General features: G+C 42.8%; 1 protein-coding gene across 1 annotated transcript; it reads left to right on the top strand.

The window, feature by feature from the left end:
- The first annotated feature begins 217 nt into the window (after positions 1 to 217).
- LOC311443648 (uncharacterized protein) lies at positions 218 to 12,025 on the top strand. The gene is made up of 12 exons (XM_084533977.1): positions 218 to 3,267; positions 4,610 to 4,744; positions 5,312 to 5,436; positions 5,741 to 5,809; positions 6,698 to 6,811; positions 7,092 to 7,207; positions 7,748 to 7,803; positions 9,247 to 9,299; positions 9,927 to 10,054; positions 10,248 to 10,404; positions 11,480 to 11,558; positions 11,790 to 12,025. The coding sequence occupies exons 1-12, from the start codon at positions 2,737 to 2,739 to the stop codon at positions 11,835 to 11,837; spliced, it is 1,611 nt and encodes a 536-aa protein (XP_084390103.1). The 5' UTR covers positions 218 to 2,736; the 3' UTR covers positions 11,838 to 12,025.
- Positions 12,026 to 17,811: the final 5,786 nt, after the last annotated feature.

The following is a 17,811-nucleotide window of genomic DNA, read 5'->3' as shown; positions in this document are numbered from 1 at the left end:
AAGCAAACCACATTGTCTTGGGTATATACTTATGATGATACAGTGCTTAATGAGCTTACCCCTCAAGAAAACTGAAGCATACTGCCTTGCTTGTGCTTCTATGTTAGGGTGGCTGATACACAGGCTGATACACAACAGTCACCCAGAATATACAAAAAAAAAAAATTGAGTTCTCTGTTGTTGTTGGTTTTTTTTTGTTTTGTTTTGTTTTGTTTTTGTTTTTGTTTTTGTTTTTTTTGGATTTAGCAGTTTTGATGAGACAGGACTCTGCGTGTTGTTGTGCCCAAAAGGTTGGATACTTGCTCCAGCAGCTCCTGCATGTGCTTTACCAGGAAGAACTTCTACATCAGTGCAAATGTTGCAATCCATTTCAGTGGAACTGATGTTTAATAAGTTGTCACTGCAGTGTCCCATCTTGTCACTCACTGCTTTTGTCCACTGGATGGTGCCTCACTTCTGCATCTGTAGGGCATCTTAAAATGTGTTAGTCATACTGGCCGTGCTGCATTGGCAGTGTACACTTCTCCAGATGCAAATTGAAGGAGAAAAGGTGTAAAGACGAAGTAGTTGTTTGACAATTAAAAAAAAATAATAAAATTATACAATGTCATGTCACATAAAGTTAGACTGAAACTAGGGCATTCTCTCCCAGATCTGAGCCTTCTCAAAGTTCAGTCACATCTGGATCTTGTACTATACACGTTACACTAGCCATTATTTGTGGATGTAGTTCTGAAAACCAGCTTTCATTTGAAGCTCTCTAAGGATTAGAGACCAGGAAGGATTTTTTTTTTTAAGTTAGTTTTGATTTCTGCTCAAACACTGCTAGAGAGATTGGATAGCTTCACACAGCAAATACAGTCTGTGCTCACTACAGGGCAAAGATCTTGAGAACCAGTTTGGACCTCAGAGCTTCCTTGAGGGACTCAGTCTGATATTGCAAAATTTTTAACCTCGATTTCTGAGGGTGCTGAGGCATTTTGATAGAATATAACTGTGCTGTACCAATTTCTTTTGCCAGTCAGATGGTTTTAAAAGGTGCAGTGTTCACTATGTTCACTACACAATGGGAGTTTTCACGGTCAATATGGCAGATGCTTAAGGGCAAGTCAGCAAATTTATGCTAACCAGAAATTCTTAAATTCATCTTGCTTTGTTCTCTGTATTTTTAGCACTGTGCAGGTTTCTCATTTCCTCCTGAACTCAAAAACAAACAAATCAGTCAAATATTTTCCTCCCTGCATTTTTGCTAAGTGCAGAGCAGAGCTTAGGCAGGCTTGTTTTAATATGCACTGTGTTGTTTTTGCCATGCGAAAAGCATTACCAGACATGTCAGGACTAAGGTTCTTCTGCAAGTCCTGCTGTTTTGGAACCCAGTTCCACAGCAAACAATGCTGCCAAGATAAATTGTTTGCCAGAGATAACTTCAAGTCCTCAAACAAATTACCTAAGAAATGTTGAAACATAACGCTGTACGAAGCAAATTGTTTCCATGCTTCCTGTCCTCGTAGGAAGGAACGGGGCTTATCTCTGTTACAGATTCCACAGAGACAGCCACAATACCTTAACCAACGTGTTGTTTAAATTGTGGGACTTTTTGAATACTTCACATATCGGAGGAACATATGAAATATGCATGCCCCGTTGTTCCTGCCCTTAGAAATGCAAATACTGAAATTCAAATGATTTGTATATGGACTCCAACGGTTTGGCAAAGAGCAGTAAAGCTGCTCACAGATTGCATTAGAAAAAAATAAAGCATTTACAGGAATATGTCGTTTGCCATAGGCCCTTACAGCTCAAGCCGACTAGCGCTGTTGAAGGTTTAATTATGCATGTTTGCAAGGTGCCAAACATTTGTCATTTGTGTGGATGCTTCCCCATTAAACAGTGCTTTGTGTCAATGTTTTATTTACATTTTAACTAAAAATAAAAGCTGTTTTTCATAATCCGTTCCCTTGCAGCCTTTCTCTGTTCTGAACCATAATGCGCTCTGTTGCAGGTGCAGAGTGATAACATTGTGACACATCTATTTTGTGACGGTTTTCCATCCCTCTGTGGCACAATCTGAAGCAAGAATATATATATATATATTTCTCTCTGGCTCTCTGCCTATTGTATGTGGTTAACTTTAATACTTGCTCCTTGAATATTAACTGAAGCAATGGCGATATACTGAAATAAATTTCTGAACCTTGTTGTCTGTGGTACCTTCTGCTTTTTAGATCCTGCCCTTCTACTCTTGATGCCCGATGACAGCAATAAAACAATAATTTGCTATTGTGCCCAGTCTCAGAAAAAGGAAACTGCGTAAAAGCTAGGAAGCTTTTTAAGAAAAATGAAACATTAAGCCACTAAAGACTTTTGAAGGATAGATAGAAACATGAAGATAAGGGCAGAGCAAATGTCCCCTAAAAGACGCTATAATCCCAATGAGAAATTGTAGGACTGTCAGCGGCCAGGCACTCAGAAAATGAAAGTGTGGAAGCAGAGAGCCCCAAAGCAAGAGCATCGGCACTTCAACCTTTCCTTAGAGACTGGATTTAATCTAGAGCAGGGAAATGAGATGAGGAATAAAGGGACCTATTGTGCAGCCTGCTAAAAGCCCTCAAAAACACGGCTTCCAGAAACGGCACCTGCGAAGGAGGCTGCCAGGCTGCCCACTGCCAGTCTTGCTGCTGGCTTGTCCAAAGAGCGCTGCCAAGCCCTTTCCATGCCCATCGCCTGGAGCTGGCAATGAACACCCACAGAAGCCGAAAGCCGAGCGAAACCGGGCCAAAAACCCTAAACCAGCCACTGATATCCCGAGGGACATCAGGGAACGGCCTCAACCTCCACCCGCAGAGCCGAGCCGCCCAAAGCGCCCTCAGCGCCGGCTCCGAGGCGGGGTTTGGCGGCGGCCGGAGCCGGCGCTGCCCCTGCGGGCGAGGCCTTGCTGCGGCTCCCAGCCCGGCTCCGAGCACCCCGGGCCGGCTCCAAGACCTTTATCCCGGCTCTGAGGCCCCTATCCCGGCTCCGGGACCCCCTGGCCCGGCTCGGGATCCCCCCCAGGCCGGCCCCGCGATGCCGGCGCTGCTGGCGCTGCTGGCGGCCGCGCTGCTGGCGCTGCTCGGGGCGCTGAGGGCGGCCGGTCCCGGAGCTCGGGTCCCGCTGAAGCGCTGGGCTCTGGCCGGGCTCCTGCTCTTCCACGGAGCCTGGCGGCACAGGGTGGTCGCCGGAGGGACCGAGGAGCCCCGCAGGCCGCGCCTGATCTGGCCCGACCCCCATGTGAGTGTCCTGCAGCGTCCCTGGCACTCCTTTCACCAGCACCCCCTTCCCTGGCACCCCTTTCCTTGGCACCCCTTTCCCTGACACCCCTTTCCCTGGCACCCTTTTCCCTGGCACCCCTTTCCTTGGCACCCCTTTCCTTGGCACCCCTTTCCTTGGCACTCCTTTCCTTGGCACCCCCTTTTCTTCGCACCCCATCTCCCCAGCACCCCTGTCCCGCTGTGACCCCATCCCCAGCACCACCATCCCCTCCATCCCCTGGGATGCACATGCCCACAGGACTCCCATTCCCCCTGGACACAGACCCCCAGGACCTCCATGTGCAGGACCCACACCCCTCTGCATCCCCTGCACCCCAGCACCTCCAGGACCTGCATCCCCAGGAGCCCCCAGCCCCTGCATCCTGATGCTGGGCATCCCTCACCGCCTGACCCACAACCTTCTTCTCTGCTCAACACATCCCTGGGCGGGCACCTTGACTGTCCCTTGCTGTTTTTTTCCATAAAGGAAACCATCCAGAAGGAAGTTTTTTCCATATCACTTTTTGACCTGGAGCAGCAGTTACAAAACAGGTCAAAAATGATCTGGAAAAACTTCCCAGAAATGATCCATGTGGCATCCAGTAGGCTCACTCTGTGAGCCTGTATCCATCTTACGATGGATAGATTTTTGGAAGCAGAACTTTATCCATGCCCAAACATGCATACAGAAATCTTAATTTCCACGTTCCATCTTTGGAAAGTTAACTTTGTGTTCCGCACATACACGTGAAAGTACACATCTGAATTTGAAGTTGTGGACTTCTGTCCCTAGCCCAAGTGTTCATCATGGCAGTGAAGTGCTAGGTTTTTTATGGCTTGCTCTCTTTTTCTTTCTTTTCATTGTCAGTTCTGTGTTTCTTGTAAATATAAGTTGTCCTGTATTCAATTTGGAGCTAGATGGGGGAGCAGCATATTTGGGGCTAAATTCCTTTTACACAGATAGTCTTTTTTAAGACACATTTTGTAAGGATTTTGGTCAAAGGAACATCCCATTGCAAAATAGTCATCTTGCTTCTTGGAAATAGTTCTCCTTGTCTGTGGCTATCATGCGATAATTATGGTCCCTCTCTAAAACTGCTTCTCACCTGCTCTCTCTCTGCTTTCTGAGTTGGTCCTGATGAGGAAATGGGTAAAGAAGAACGGGATAAAGCTTTCGGGTCAACGAACGGTGTGGTATTAAATACAGAAAGTGAAAGTAAAACTGAGCTCCCCAAAAGAAACATGGAAAACAAAGAATTACTCGTCTTCTCCCCCTCCCTTCCTGCCTCCAGCTGGAGCTGAAATCTGTTTCCTTTTCCTAGGCATTCGATTCAGTTTACTTCACGGGCTTTGTGGAGACCAACAAGACCTTTGTGATTGCTCGCCTTGCCAAACGCCCTCACGGGATCTGTGAGATGTGGCTCTTCCTGAGGGTGGATGGGATAGGAGAGTTTGAAGTAAGTGGTGGAGTGGGCTGACATTCAAGAGCAGTGCTTAACTCGCATCTTGAACCTGCGTTAGGAGCCCAGTCAAAAATTAATGTGCTCTGCATCTTCGCTACATTAATGTCCTAGCAGTAAAACATTGGTGCTGTGACTAAAGGCACTGATGTTACAAGTGATGCTTGGTCTTGTCTTCCTTCTTAAAGCCTGTCTCTGGAGTTCTCTTCCAGTGATAACAGCAGCACTCAGTGGCAGAAAAACAGGCCCTGCGCTCTGAATCTGCTTGGCTGTAAGTTTGACAGAGTCACTAGCATAAGGAGCTGGGCTTTTACAGTCACCTAGTCACCTCCCTTCACACAAGTAATTCAATTGTATCATTTGAAGCAATAACACGCTATCTGATAACTCTGGTGTTTTAGATGGAATTTTCCTTTTCCAATATGTGGCTACCAGAAAGCAGGCAGAACTGAAAAGCCAATTCAATCATATGTTCCTCCTGCAGAGGACTATCAGTGAGGAACTGACCAGTGTTGCATCCCCAGATAAGACTTACACAAATGTTTTCCTGAAATGTCTTTTTAGCACCCACAACATCCAAACATGATGGTGAGTGACGAATCTGAAGAGATTTGGAGTGGAGGAGGGCTCACTATTGAGTACTTAGAGCTCCAAGCACGCTGGAAAATAAGCTTCGATGGATTACTTAGGTACTACAGCACTTTATCGTTTCATACACAGAAGACCAAGGCTTTTGGATCACTGCCTGAAAATTTAATTAACCAACTTGAACCAAATGCTACTTGGTAACAATAGCACACGATGCTTGCTAAGTAATGAAAATACAGCTGGTAATATCTACAACCAGTGCTGGGTTGTAATAGAGGATTACTCTTCTACCTTAGCACACAATAACGCCATTCTTCTGCAGTGTCTCCTGTTGGTTCCATTATCAAATGTGTAAGGAACATTTTGCTGTTTGTTTAGGGATGTTACAAGTGCTTTGTCTTACAGAAAAGGTCCCTTCCGACAGCAGTGGAGTGAAGAAGAAGGAGAACTTGTACCAGTTAAATTCTCTCTTCAGTAAGAGCATTTCACTTTGATTTGGGATGTATAGGAGGTTTGTGGTTAGAGGTTTGGTTCTTCAGGAAATGAAACCAAACTGACTGCAAAGTGGTAACCTCACTATTTGTTATTTAGGAAGTTATCACACCAAAGACTTCAATGTCTGGTGTATTTTTATTTGGAGAAACTGCTTTAAAAGGATTTTGGAGCTTCTACAGAGTGCTATAATCTCAAAATACATTGCTGCTGGCATTGTTTCCTGCATTTTTCCTCTTAATAGTAGAAATAAAGCCTGAACAATTAACAGTCGTGGAATGATTCTAGCATATATTTCCATAGGAGCTCTGCTCACACAACTAGGAAACAGACTAAGAGCTCCAAACCACGTTCTTTTTTCAGAAATATTTATTTGTGGTTTTGTTTTTCTTTTCCACATAGTTACTGTTTTCAAAGGGGCATGTGCACAAAGTAAACCCTTGCCTCTGCTTTCTTGTTCTGCCATCACTTCCCAGCAATGCAAATTCTACCTGGTTTATGGACTCTAGTTGCCTGATTAAAAATGATTTGCTGTCGAAGTAGCACAGCATTTCTGGCAGAGTGCTGCATTTGTACCTCTGAACAGACCACATGAGACAAAGCAGCATCCTTATCCTTTTGCTTGAAGCTCTGCCCCTCCAGCTTCCCTTCCTTGTTAATCTGTGGACCCTTGCTGTGCTTTTCTACAGGCCGTCATTTCCATTCTCTGTTTCCTTTGAAAAGTAATAACATGACAAAAATGACAAAAATCAGAAATTTCCTAACACAATAACATTCAGTGGTCACCGTGGTCAGAGTAGCAAGTGCCCAACTTGGCCTTGTGCGACCTGCAAGCTAATGATGCCTTTTGGTTTTCCCTTCTCTTCCTAGCTGGGAGAACTTCACAGAAGTCTTCAACTTCAGTGTCGACAGTCACCCCAGCACATTTGCCCGTGCTTTTGCCCAGGAACCATGGACCATCGAGTTCTTCCAAAGGGTCAAAAAGTGAGAGGCAAGAGTAAGGTCTTCTGGGGTTAATAGTAATTATTCTACAGACCTCTTGAAGGTCTGGCCTGTGTTGTTACACGTAACAAGCATTTTGTACTATAACTGGGAAATGTGAAAGTGTTTGCTAATGTGTAGAATCTGGTGTAGCTGTGATCCAGATGCTCTTGAAATCTCTCCTTTGTTTTGGGATGTTAATCCATCAGATCAGCACTGTGGCCTCCTTACCAGCAGCTTTATTAATTTTGCCTGTGTCAATTCACTCTTTTCTTTCTTCTAGACAAAGGGAACAACATTTCCGACATGAGCAGTGGGGCCAGTCTGTTGGAGAAATTGAAATAGAAAATCATGAGAAAACTGAACTTTCCCTCAAAGGCATTCGGAGCCACTCTTATGGTAACAGCAGCAGAAACAATTCCCTTGCTCAGCAGCCTTTACTGCTGTTACTGCTAGGACAGTCAGGCTAAAAGATTGTCTTTAGAAATAGCTGGTTTCACAAAGGGCCATAAGTAAAGACATTTCACAGGAAAGTCCATTTTTCTGGCTAAATGTCATTTGTCAGCTGGGTCAGATGAACGTAGAGATTTGCGATGGAGGGAATTTGGTCCATTCAAGCCTCCTGAGCTTCTGCAAAGGCACTGACATGCTTCGAGATACTAAAATATTTTTGGTGACATTTTCCTAGTTTTGTCCAATATATAAACCTGTTGTCAGTCTGACTTGGCATGTTACTCTGCTCCCCTTTCAATTCTAGTGACCTTGAATTAAGGGAAAAAGAGGAACAATTCCATTGCCATTTTGCGGATGTGTGTATGCTTAAACATGTTAACAGCTAGTGGAGGACTTCTTTATCCAAAGTTAATGTTAATTCAGTTATATTGCTTCATGTTTTCCAGCAATGGCAAACTTTAGGGTGGGTGACTTTGTTCATTGCAGGTGTCCGGAACTGGTCTGAGATTTACCGTTACGTTATGATTTTGGCACGTTTTGAGGTAGGTATTAACATGCCAATATGCTATTTAACCATGGCATTGGAGGTGTCTCTGAATGTATCAGTCATATTTGAGTATCTGGACATAATGCTTTGGGATCAACCACGGTGTGCGATTAGTAGTGCTAACCGGTGCTGTCATTAGCACGTATCAATGCTTCAAGCACCTCTCAAAAGCAGAGCCATGTGTGTAAAAACTGAGATTTTGCTACATGGTTTGAACCAACAATTATTTTGGCAATTTGAAACTCTTTGTTTTGGCTTTAAAAATAAATAAATAAATAAAAATAAATAGGCAGCTTTACAGGACAGATTCTCTCCTGCTGCAGATACCCAGGGCTCAGTGGAGGTGATGCATTGCTGAGCCTGACATATTTGTAGGCATCTTAAGCCTTTATGACAACAGTCAGCAAATATTTCTGCCTGTGCTCAGCTCTAATTCCCTGCTTTGCCGTTGTGGCTGTGCTGGAGCGTTGTTGCTGGGAGCACAGCCTGGGGAAATTCTGAACCCTGTCAATATAAGCTGGCATGCAACCCGAGCAGATGCTTCTGAAAAGGCATTTCCTTCACCAGTGCAGGCATAAAGAAGTCTAAACTCACTGTTAGAGGCAGCATTACAGGAGTTAAGACCAAAGGCAGAAGAAAAATTCTTTCCTGGGTATATGTTGGCCAAGAGAAAAACACACCTTGGAAAATCCCACATACAGTATCCCATAATCCAGTCACTGATGTGATTGACCGTATGCCTGTCTACCTTGTAATAAGACTCTGGATTTGTGCTGTGGTGTGCTTAATCAGTCATTAATCTCTCCTTTTTCTTTATAGTTATTCAGGACTTAAGATGGCTGCTGCTCTTCCCCTCTTAATTAAAAGCTAGCTGACTGTTTGTTAAAAAGGAATTAATCACGGATTGAAGTTTGGAGTATGTGTACATTTATAACATGGCAGCATAGACTTAGACTTGCCTTTAAGCAGCTCAAACAGAGCATGGAGGGATTCAGACTCAAGGACGGAATAGAAATGAATAAAACCATGAGATTCCAGCTTCTTCTTCTTTAACTTTTTTCCCTGCATACTGCTCTCAGGCATAGAATAGTAAGGTTAGAAGAGATGTCTGGTCAAAGCAGGGCCAATTTTGAGAGGCTGCCCAGCGGTTTTGAACACAGCTAGCTGAGATCTCTGCACATATTGTTTCCCTCCTTTTATGTCTGCTTTCTGTGGACTTTTAATTGCATTACTGTCCTTAATTTGTCCATAATGTGTCTGGTTTATATTCCTGGACTTTCATTTGCAGCCAGATTTTCATGGAAGATGTACTGAGAAGATTTAAAAGTATCAAGTAATAGCACCCTGCGTAATCTGAGTTGTATCCAGTGTCTTCTTGGTCAAGCCAGCATATGATCCACACAAATCGGGCTGCTTTTTCTTTATTGCTGTCTTTCAGGATGGGACTGCAGCGCATTTAACAGTTATAAATATGCCAGCTACCACGACTAAGTAAGTAACCAAGGAAGTTTACACGGATGAAAACACGCATCTCAAAGGTGACAGAAGTTGCTCTGCAAGATAACTTTATGCATTCTTGCTTTAAATCCGCATAGCCAGATTTCCATCCACACCCTTTTTTTCATGCTTTCCACTCCCTCTGCCGAGTTTTCCATTTGCAATTAGTTAGAAGGACAGCTTTTACCTCTGATTGCTTCCTTTCCACTCAATTATTGTTTGGCTGATGCAGCTGTCTGTCTTACTGTCTAGATGATTTAGAAATACAAATAGAGCACTTCCAGCTATTTTTCAGCCTAATGTTGTGCTTCTGTGGAGGGTGGGGAGCTTAAATCCCTGCATTCCTGGCCCTTCAGCTCTGTGACCAAGTGGGACCAAGTGACCAGCCTGTCTGTCCTTCCCACTTCACAATCAGCCCTGCACTCCTCATCTCCTTTCTTGCATGCATGGCACCCCCTGCTCAGCATTCACAAGATCCCCAAATATAACCATTTCTATGTATTCCTGCTGCTGGCCAGGGTGGAGGCCATGCTTGATGTTGAGCTCCTCTGGAAGGCCAGCACGCTGGTCCATCTGAGCTGTGGTTGCACTTTAGCTCTGCTCCATTTCTTTCCCCTTCAGCCTCACTGTAGGTTATGTTTTTTTCCCTGATGGGAAGAAGGCTGGGATTGAGTGGTCCAACGCCTCGCTGGCTGAGATGGCTGATGATGGTATTATCAGGGATGAATACAGAGTCAGTTTTACTGCTGGTAAGCTAAACACAGTTCTGAAAATATGCCTTGGCCAACGATGTTAGGCAATTTACAAAGCAGAGAGCTTTTTATTGCTCTTTACAAAAGCATAAGAAGAGAACCATAAGTAAAAATAGTAGAGCTTGTAATTTTTATAGATTAAATATGATTGAAGACTGGAGGCATTCTTCCTTTTTTACTTTTACCAAAGGTGGCAAATACTTTGATGTTTCTGCGAGGCTGGATAAGCAAGCTTGCCCTGTGGTGTATAATGGCCTGACTGGAAGTGGCGTTTTCCATGAGTGCATTGCAGATTTCCAGCTGAACGGGTTAACACAAGGCTGGGGCTTGGCTGAATTTTATTACAGGTAAAATAATGGTGGGCAAGAAGAGGTAGAGAATTCCCATTCTCTTTTGTTGACCCATGTGGCTACAGCTCCACACATAGCTGAAGTGTAAATGCACAGATTTTTTATTTTGTGTAAAGAAATGTTGTTCATTTAATGCTTAATAAGTTTATTACTTTGAATACATGTCATTTGAAAAAGAACAAACAAACCTTAGGCATTTGTTCAGTTGTTAGTTACACAGATTTATGTAGGTATTTATATAGGTCTCCATATAGGTTTATATGTCAGTGGAGGTTTTACTCTGGAGAGCACCTTTTTTAGGCACTCTTTCACATTTTAAATAGAATGAGTTCTCTACCCAAAACAGCAGGCTAACCATTTACGGAATGAAATTTGCTCACACAACTATGTGTCAGACTAGAGAAAAACACAGATAAATGTTCAGAAAATCAATACAGGAATGCCTCTTCTAGGCGAAAGGGTTATATCGACAAAATACATGCTTTTCAGTCAGTTGCTGTTTCTCCTGCCACAATTACCTCCATTTTTTACTGGAGCCTTTTCCCTGTTGAGTCTTTTCTCTCATAAAAAAGACAAGTTTGCTTGTTTACATTTAGATTGCCTTTTAAAATAAACACTGATAATTGGCTGTCAGAACAGATGCCACGGATGACTTTCAGAAAATTGAGAGCTCAGCTCCTTCTGAAGAGCAGACACTTCTAAAGCATATGAAATAGGTCACTAAGCCCCAAAATGCACACTGAACTTGAAAAACTTGGCCTGTAGCTGCTGCCAGATACCTGTTTTACTCCCTTCATGGGCTGTTAAACTCTGCATTGTGGAGGAGATGACCCTGCATGGAAAGCCTCAGGTACAACTCAAACAAGGCATGCTCTGTAATTCCAGACTGTCCTGGAGATTTCTAGACCTACCCCAGGCAGGCTAAATTTGACAATTCTGACAAAATCTGCCTAGGTTCCCATCTCATATTTACTTCCCAATCAAAACCATGTCAGAAAATAAAAAGGGGGGGTCTGGTTCTTCCACCTTGCCACAGGAGGATGCCAGCTCAGCATCTCTGTTCTTCTTACAGGGATGAGGCCGCCCAGCTGGTTCCGAATTTGCAGCTTGGTTCCAAAGCCAACGGACCCAACCTTTCCTCCCAGCACCCTGTGAGCAACAGCTCTCCGCTGTGAGCTTTTGCAGGCTTGTCCCAGTGGTATTAACAGGCAGCAGCTTTCAAGAAATGCTATTTCCTGCAAAATGCACAGTGTTGAGTATGGAACTCAAAATCACAGGAGGTCAAGGGTGTGAAAGTATTTGGAGGAAAAGAATTTGTGAGAGGATTTGGAGAAAAATGAGATACATTTTTACTTGTATCTCTTTTTACTTTTTACTCTTAGTGGTTGCTAACCGTGGTGGTCTGGAGGCAATTTAGAGGAAATTTCTGAACAGCTGACTGCAGAAAGTTTGCACAAGGAAGGATTGCTCTACGCTCTGTCTTTTGGTATTTTTCCTGAACTGCCATCTGCTCCACACCGTGAAGACCAGGACATGGGGCTACATGGAACTCTCCCCCACATAGCAGTTCCTCTGTCCCTTCAGATTCGTTTTTGAAATAAAGCTCTATCTTTCTGAACTCTCTGGCTGTTATAGTCATTAAAACATGGGCATAAGTTGTTACAGGAAACTACACTGATTTGACAGTCTTGTCTGTAACTGCATGAGAAGTTGAAGAACTAGGAGAAAATGCATCTAAATGAGGTGTCCTCTAGGAAGAGCATTTATGTATAGGCTAATGAAATAAGTGATACAAACACATTTTCCCTTGTCTGAAGGGAAGCCAGGGTCTGGTAGTTCAATTACAATAACAAGCTGAATTTCTCATCATTCACTTGAGCTTAGATGCCGTATTCATCACAACATCCACGTTAGTCACTGGCCAAAGTAACCTACAGTCCATTCTCTACCCAGTTACATCTTGCCATTATTTACTAAAAATTAACTTTACTTATAATACATCAAAACAAATAGTTACGTGGAAGATTATATATATATATATAATATACATATACATTACATACATATTTTATTATCTGCTTCAGTTAACACTGAAGGAGAATTAAATAGATTTTAAGAAGACTTTCTCCTTTTCAAAAGAGTTTTTGCACTTATTACTACAGCAATGCTATAGCAGAAGAGGCATCCAGTACTGGAATGTAAAATCATTGAGCCTATGTATACCACAGCAATAACTTAAAATTTGGGATGTGTTATTGAACAAAGGGTTGGAGGCAAATATGGCTTTTGTCATTTATTCAGCCCTCCAAGTTAGCAGTTTCTCAAGGTTGTGGTGCCATACTGGTGCAACTGGTGTCCGTGAGCTGCACCCCACACAGGTTTGGCCATGAAGCCCCTCCTTGCCCCCCGAGGCATTGGCTGTGTGTATGAAGCAGCCTGTGTCTCTTTTGGGACAGGCATTGATTCAGAGCTTTGGATCTTAGCCGGACTTCTCCGATAAATACATCTCTGGTTACAGTGGTATTAAGAAACACATTCTTGGGAGTCTTGCACAAATTTAAAGGTGTCTTAAATCTGTCTGTGAGCTGGAAGCTTCATTGCACTGAAACAGAGAGGTTCTAAATTATTCGAGACAATGGTACTTTGACAGAAGCAAAGGCCTTATGCCTCTTTTTACACATAAGAAATCAGTCAAATAGGTAATTTTAGAAAGGTTAGAAAAATAACAATGTTATACATCATAATTTGTTCCTACTAAGTATGTGGCTTTGTTTTGCTATGATCTCAGGAACATTTGCTACTTTTTCTGTGGAATTTTTATCATCTCTCCTTTTTGCATTTTTTTTTTCTTTTTAGAATAAATCTAAAAATCTTTGGAGGTGTGCTTCTCTCAGAGAATGTAGATAATGAGAAAAATTGTGAATTGTTACGCTGGAGTGAGAATTGGAGGAATTGATGTAAAAAAAATCCCCGTCCAAGTCAAAAACTTAAACTCTATCTCATCATGCAAGATATTGGCCGTTTCTAGCTGGCAGTAATTGGACTACACCTAGGAATACTGTGGGGGACACAGCAGTTATCTCCCCCAAAACATCATCCCTGAAGTTTCTGTTCCAGCAGTAGAGGAGGTAGAGGAGGATGAAGATGCCTTCACTCTTCTCCTTCCATGCTTTTTACTTGTTTCTTTTGGTACCAGTGGATGGAGAATTAGAGTACTCCTGAGTTCAGTTTAGAAAAGTTCAAGCAGGGTACAGAAAATGATTAATAAAGTTTTGAGCTGGCAGGTTTATTTGCCAGGTGATGAACTACTGGTAAGGTATTTCAGCTTGAAGGACTGAAAAATTGACTGTTGGGGGTTTTCTCCATGGATTTCAAATTAGTTTATAGTGAGCTTGTGTCCAGGACACATGGAAGAACTTATTTAATTTAAAATAAATCTACCAAGCCCCACGCTTTGACCGTATGAAGTGGTCCTTCTCTTGTGGCTCCTTTCTTGGTGGAAAAATCCATCTTGGGAAATGCTTCTGCAGCCCAAAAGCATTAATTTTGAGCAAAAAGCAGTAAATGGAGGAAAATCCTGGCCAGAAGTGAAATGTAGCATACGATCTGCTCTCGTCCGGCACAAAGGGGGGCAGCTGGAGCCTCGTCGGGATGAGCTGCTCTCCAGCATCTGCATTTTGCACATCTGGGAAGAACCAAGCACCTGTAATTCCTGCTGCTGTCAATGGGCCAGTGCCTGACACGGCAAAATCCTTGCACAAAACGCTTGCACGTCCCACTGGAGCTTATGTGCATGTTAAATTTCAAGACTGAGGCACTTGTAACAAGGTCATTTAGAGGCTGTCAGCCCCAAACTAAGCATTTCCCATCAATCTGGCCCTGGCTACTGATGTCTAGAATGGTAAATATTTTACTAGGCTTATTTATTCTCCTTCCTTTTTTTGCAGCCTTTCATGTATGCATAGATATAAAAGCCATTTGCAGCGATGCTGTATTTCACTGGTAAAAAGAAAGAAGAAAAAAAGTCTTTTTTTTTTTGTTTGGATTTATGTCCTAGCTTTACAGTTGGTGAAGCAAGGTGACTGATTAACTGAAGCCCAGGGAGTTCCATAATTTATCAAAAAAAATGCATACTATGGCCAAATTATCTCCGCAAAGCAACCAATTATTTCAAAAGTAGACTTTTCCCTCCATAAAAATGAGCTCAGCAGCCAAATGACTCAAAGACATTCCAGACTAAGTGACTGATAACCACCCACTCCCTTCTCCTATTTACTGGAACCCTTGTGCTCCCTCTTGTTTACCATAAAAAGCCACATTAGTCTTTCTCCATCCAAAATTGCTCTTCCCTAAATTGTGGCTTTTTTTATTATTGCTGTTTTCCTAACATGCTTAGACTAAGAGCTCAGGTGTCCGAAGCAGGGCCTCCAAAGGCATCTGTTCTGGGGGGGAGTTGGGTCGTCCCCCCCTCCATTGGAGGGATTTTCCTTTCCTGGTTGAGGTTGTAATTAGTTACAGCATTGATTTTTGCTTTTATACAGCACAAAAACCTTCCTAAAAACACAGTGCAAGTGAAGTTCATTCTAATCTGGCCATAAAATTTTACGAGTGATGTAAATCAAAGGGAGGAGTGGCAGCTAATGCTCTGGAACAGTTGAGCCCTGTTCAGGCCTTCTCAATAGAGTTAAATCCCTCCAGGAGCAATTAGCCTAACAAGCTGTTTGGTCCACTTATAAATAACGTCACCGATGGAGACGTCTGGAGGTGTCTGCTCTGTGTACAAGAGACTTTCCAAATATGCTGAGCAGTGAATGGCTTTTTTTTTTTTTTTTCCTTAATCCGCAGCAGGGGGTGGAGATGCTTATCTGACATGTCCCAGCAGCTTCGCTCACATATTTATCGTGTTTTCCAGGAAAGATATTGAGTGGAAAGTAGGAGTGCTATGCTCTTCTGGAGTGTCCTCTTATATATTGCTCGGTAGCTGCATGTGGGACAGCACGTCTTGAGTCCTGACCCCAAACGCTTTGGTCAGAGCAACTCAGAAATGGTCCCGTGCAGGATAAACCTGGGGCTGGTTCATGGCTGAGGTTCTTGTCACATCCCCTGTGACATCTGAGCCTGGTGAGGGACTTCTGGAGCAAGGCCACCCAGTTGGGAGAAGTGTTAGAACTGGGTTTGCAGATGGGCGTTCATCGGATGTGATTTGAACAAGAGAATGTTGACAGAAGAGAAGGGCTGGTTGCAGCCCATGCTGTGCCAGCCCTGGGGGCTGGAGTGAAATTTTGCTTCTGCAGAACGACTCACCATCTGGAGAGGCTCAAAAAGGTGGAGATTTCTTTTGCATGTGACCAAGTGACTTTGGTTTCCACATTCATAGGCATCTCCGGCATATCCGGGCTCCCTCACAATGACTGACTTTTTGCCCTCCTTTTTTCCTTCTGCTTGAGAGCTGACCTTAGTTTTCCCATCCAGCTTTTAGTCCTGAAAGCTTTTTTTAGTTTCTCTCTTATTTTTTATTCCTTTATTGTCATCTGTTTGTCTTTTATTTTTTTCTAAAATACATTGTAAATTTATAGCCTTTGTGGTCTCATGACTATGGAGGAACCTTCTGTGGCACACAGAGAGCTCACTCCATAAAACTGGCTTTATAAATTGTTAATTAGAAGTTTTCAATTGCAAGTATAAATAACTGCCCATATCCCTGTAAAGTTTGACTCTTCAAAAAAGGGCTGAAAGGGGATCTTGGCCAATCTTTGCCAAAGCAGGAACTCCAGCACTGGTGAAAAAACACCCACACAAGGAGAAGACAGCAGAAGATAATTACAGTAGTTTTAAGGTGGTGCCATTCACTACCAAAAATTGAGATTTTCAAATTCTTTTTTGTTTCTCGGAGTCTTGATCCTGTCTTTTAAGAAAAGACCAATTTAAACTCAGCAACCCAAACCATAATTTAAGGATTTTTAAGAAATTAACAAAATTATAAATGTTAAATTATACAGTAAAAAATAAAAATAAAAAAATCCCTGCTACTGCATGAGTGACCTGAATACCAATGAACACCATACAAATGAGTTTCTCCCAGACCTGGGATGAAGTGAGTGCTATAAAGAAGAGAACTATAATTTCCAAAACCTCTCAGTCTCAAATAGGAGGGAACATCACTTTTATAAGCAAATAAACCTCAGCCCAGACTCTGCTTTGGTTTCAACCCTCACGCGACTGTCACTTGAGCAAGCCCTGGTTCACCAAACCCAGCAAAATTTAATGTGTCAGGTGGCATGGAAGGATGAAGGGGATGGGAGAAGGATGAAAGCATTCGGTCTTATCCTGCTTGCACCTTGAAGGTCCAGAAACAACACATCTAGATAGGACTCTACAGCTCAGCTCAAGGAGGATGAAATATCCAGCTACCCAAAAAGCACAGGGCTGAGCAGCTGGGGCGGGAGCACCTGTGAACAATGTCACAGCTGAAGGCATGGTACCAAGCAAGGATATGATGATGTATTTTTATTTTCTGCAGTCAATAAAAGTTAAAACATTTAGGTGTTTTTTTGTTTCTTTGTTTTAAACATGGATGCGTTTAAGTGTGTGAACAGTTCTCTTCAGTCAACATCTGTTGCATTCAAAAAAATTAGGCATTAGATATTTGCTACTGGTTCTGCGAAACATTTTCCTTGGAAAAGATCCTTTTTTTCCGTCTGCAAAATGGGCCAAATTATGCAAACTTAATACATTTTGATTAACTTTCTAACCCTTCCTTTGGGATGAAGCATGGGAAATTCCTCCAAGTAAAGGCTGGATAATCAGTTGATAAGCAATTCAAAAAAAAAAAATAAATAAATAAATTTGCGACCCCTAAATTTTAGGAATATTTAATCGTGTTTTGCAGAGATGAGGATTGGGAAACGCTCTGAGGTTACACGATGTGCTGTGCTGCTGGTTGTCTTTACCAAAGCATCCAGAGCTCAATGTTTCCTTTCCCAGTCTTGTTTCTGCTGTTATTCTAAGGCATGTAGGCTTCTACCACATGTTTATAAGCTGATAAAACCATAATGCCAGGAATGTTTTCCTTCCTCTATTAGATTAACAAAATGAGTGACTTTTCAGATACAGCCTTGTTTACCACACTCTCCACACCAAAACAACAGTTGTGAATAAATGTCGTAACGCACAGAGAGGTGAGAAAATTGGAGTCGCTTGGCATCGATACAGTTGTAAGACTTATCTGTGCATCTCAGTGCTGATGAGAAATGTTCTGCTCTCCTGATGGTGTTCTCCTCGTGGGAGCCCCAGTATCGCCTCACTGCTTTTTGCTGGGCTGACAGAAGGGGTGACGCATTGCTTAGTCCAAATACCTAAGGATAAGTCCCATCAGACATGACTGGGTCCTTCTGCAGCTGTTTG

The sequence above is a fragment of the Aythya ferina genome, assembly GCF_964211825.1.
Source record: "Aythya ferina genome assembly, chromosome: 12".
In the NCBI taxonomy this organism is placed as follows: Eukaryota; Metazoa; Chordata; class Aves; order Anseriformes; family Anatidae; genus Aythya; species Aythya ferina.
The sequence above is the reverse complement of the archived record's forward strand: the minus strand, read 5'-3'. Positions and strand labels throughout refer to the sequence as shown.

Coding starts and splice junctions, on each gene's coding strand:
- LOC311443648 (XM_084533977.1), top strand. CDS start 2,737: ATGAACACCCACAGAAGCCGAAAGCCGAGCGAAACCGGGCCAAAAACC. Junction 5,437..5,740: donor AGCTTCGATGGATTACTTAG/GTACTACAGCAC, acceptor TTTGTCTTACAG/AAAAGGTCCCTTCCGACAGC. Junction 9,300..9,926: donor ATGCCAGCTACCACGACTAA/GTAAGTAACCAA, acceptor TTTCCCCTTCAG/CCTCACTGTAGGTTATGTTT.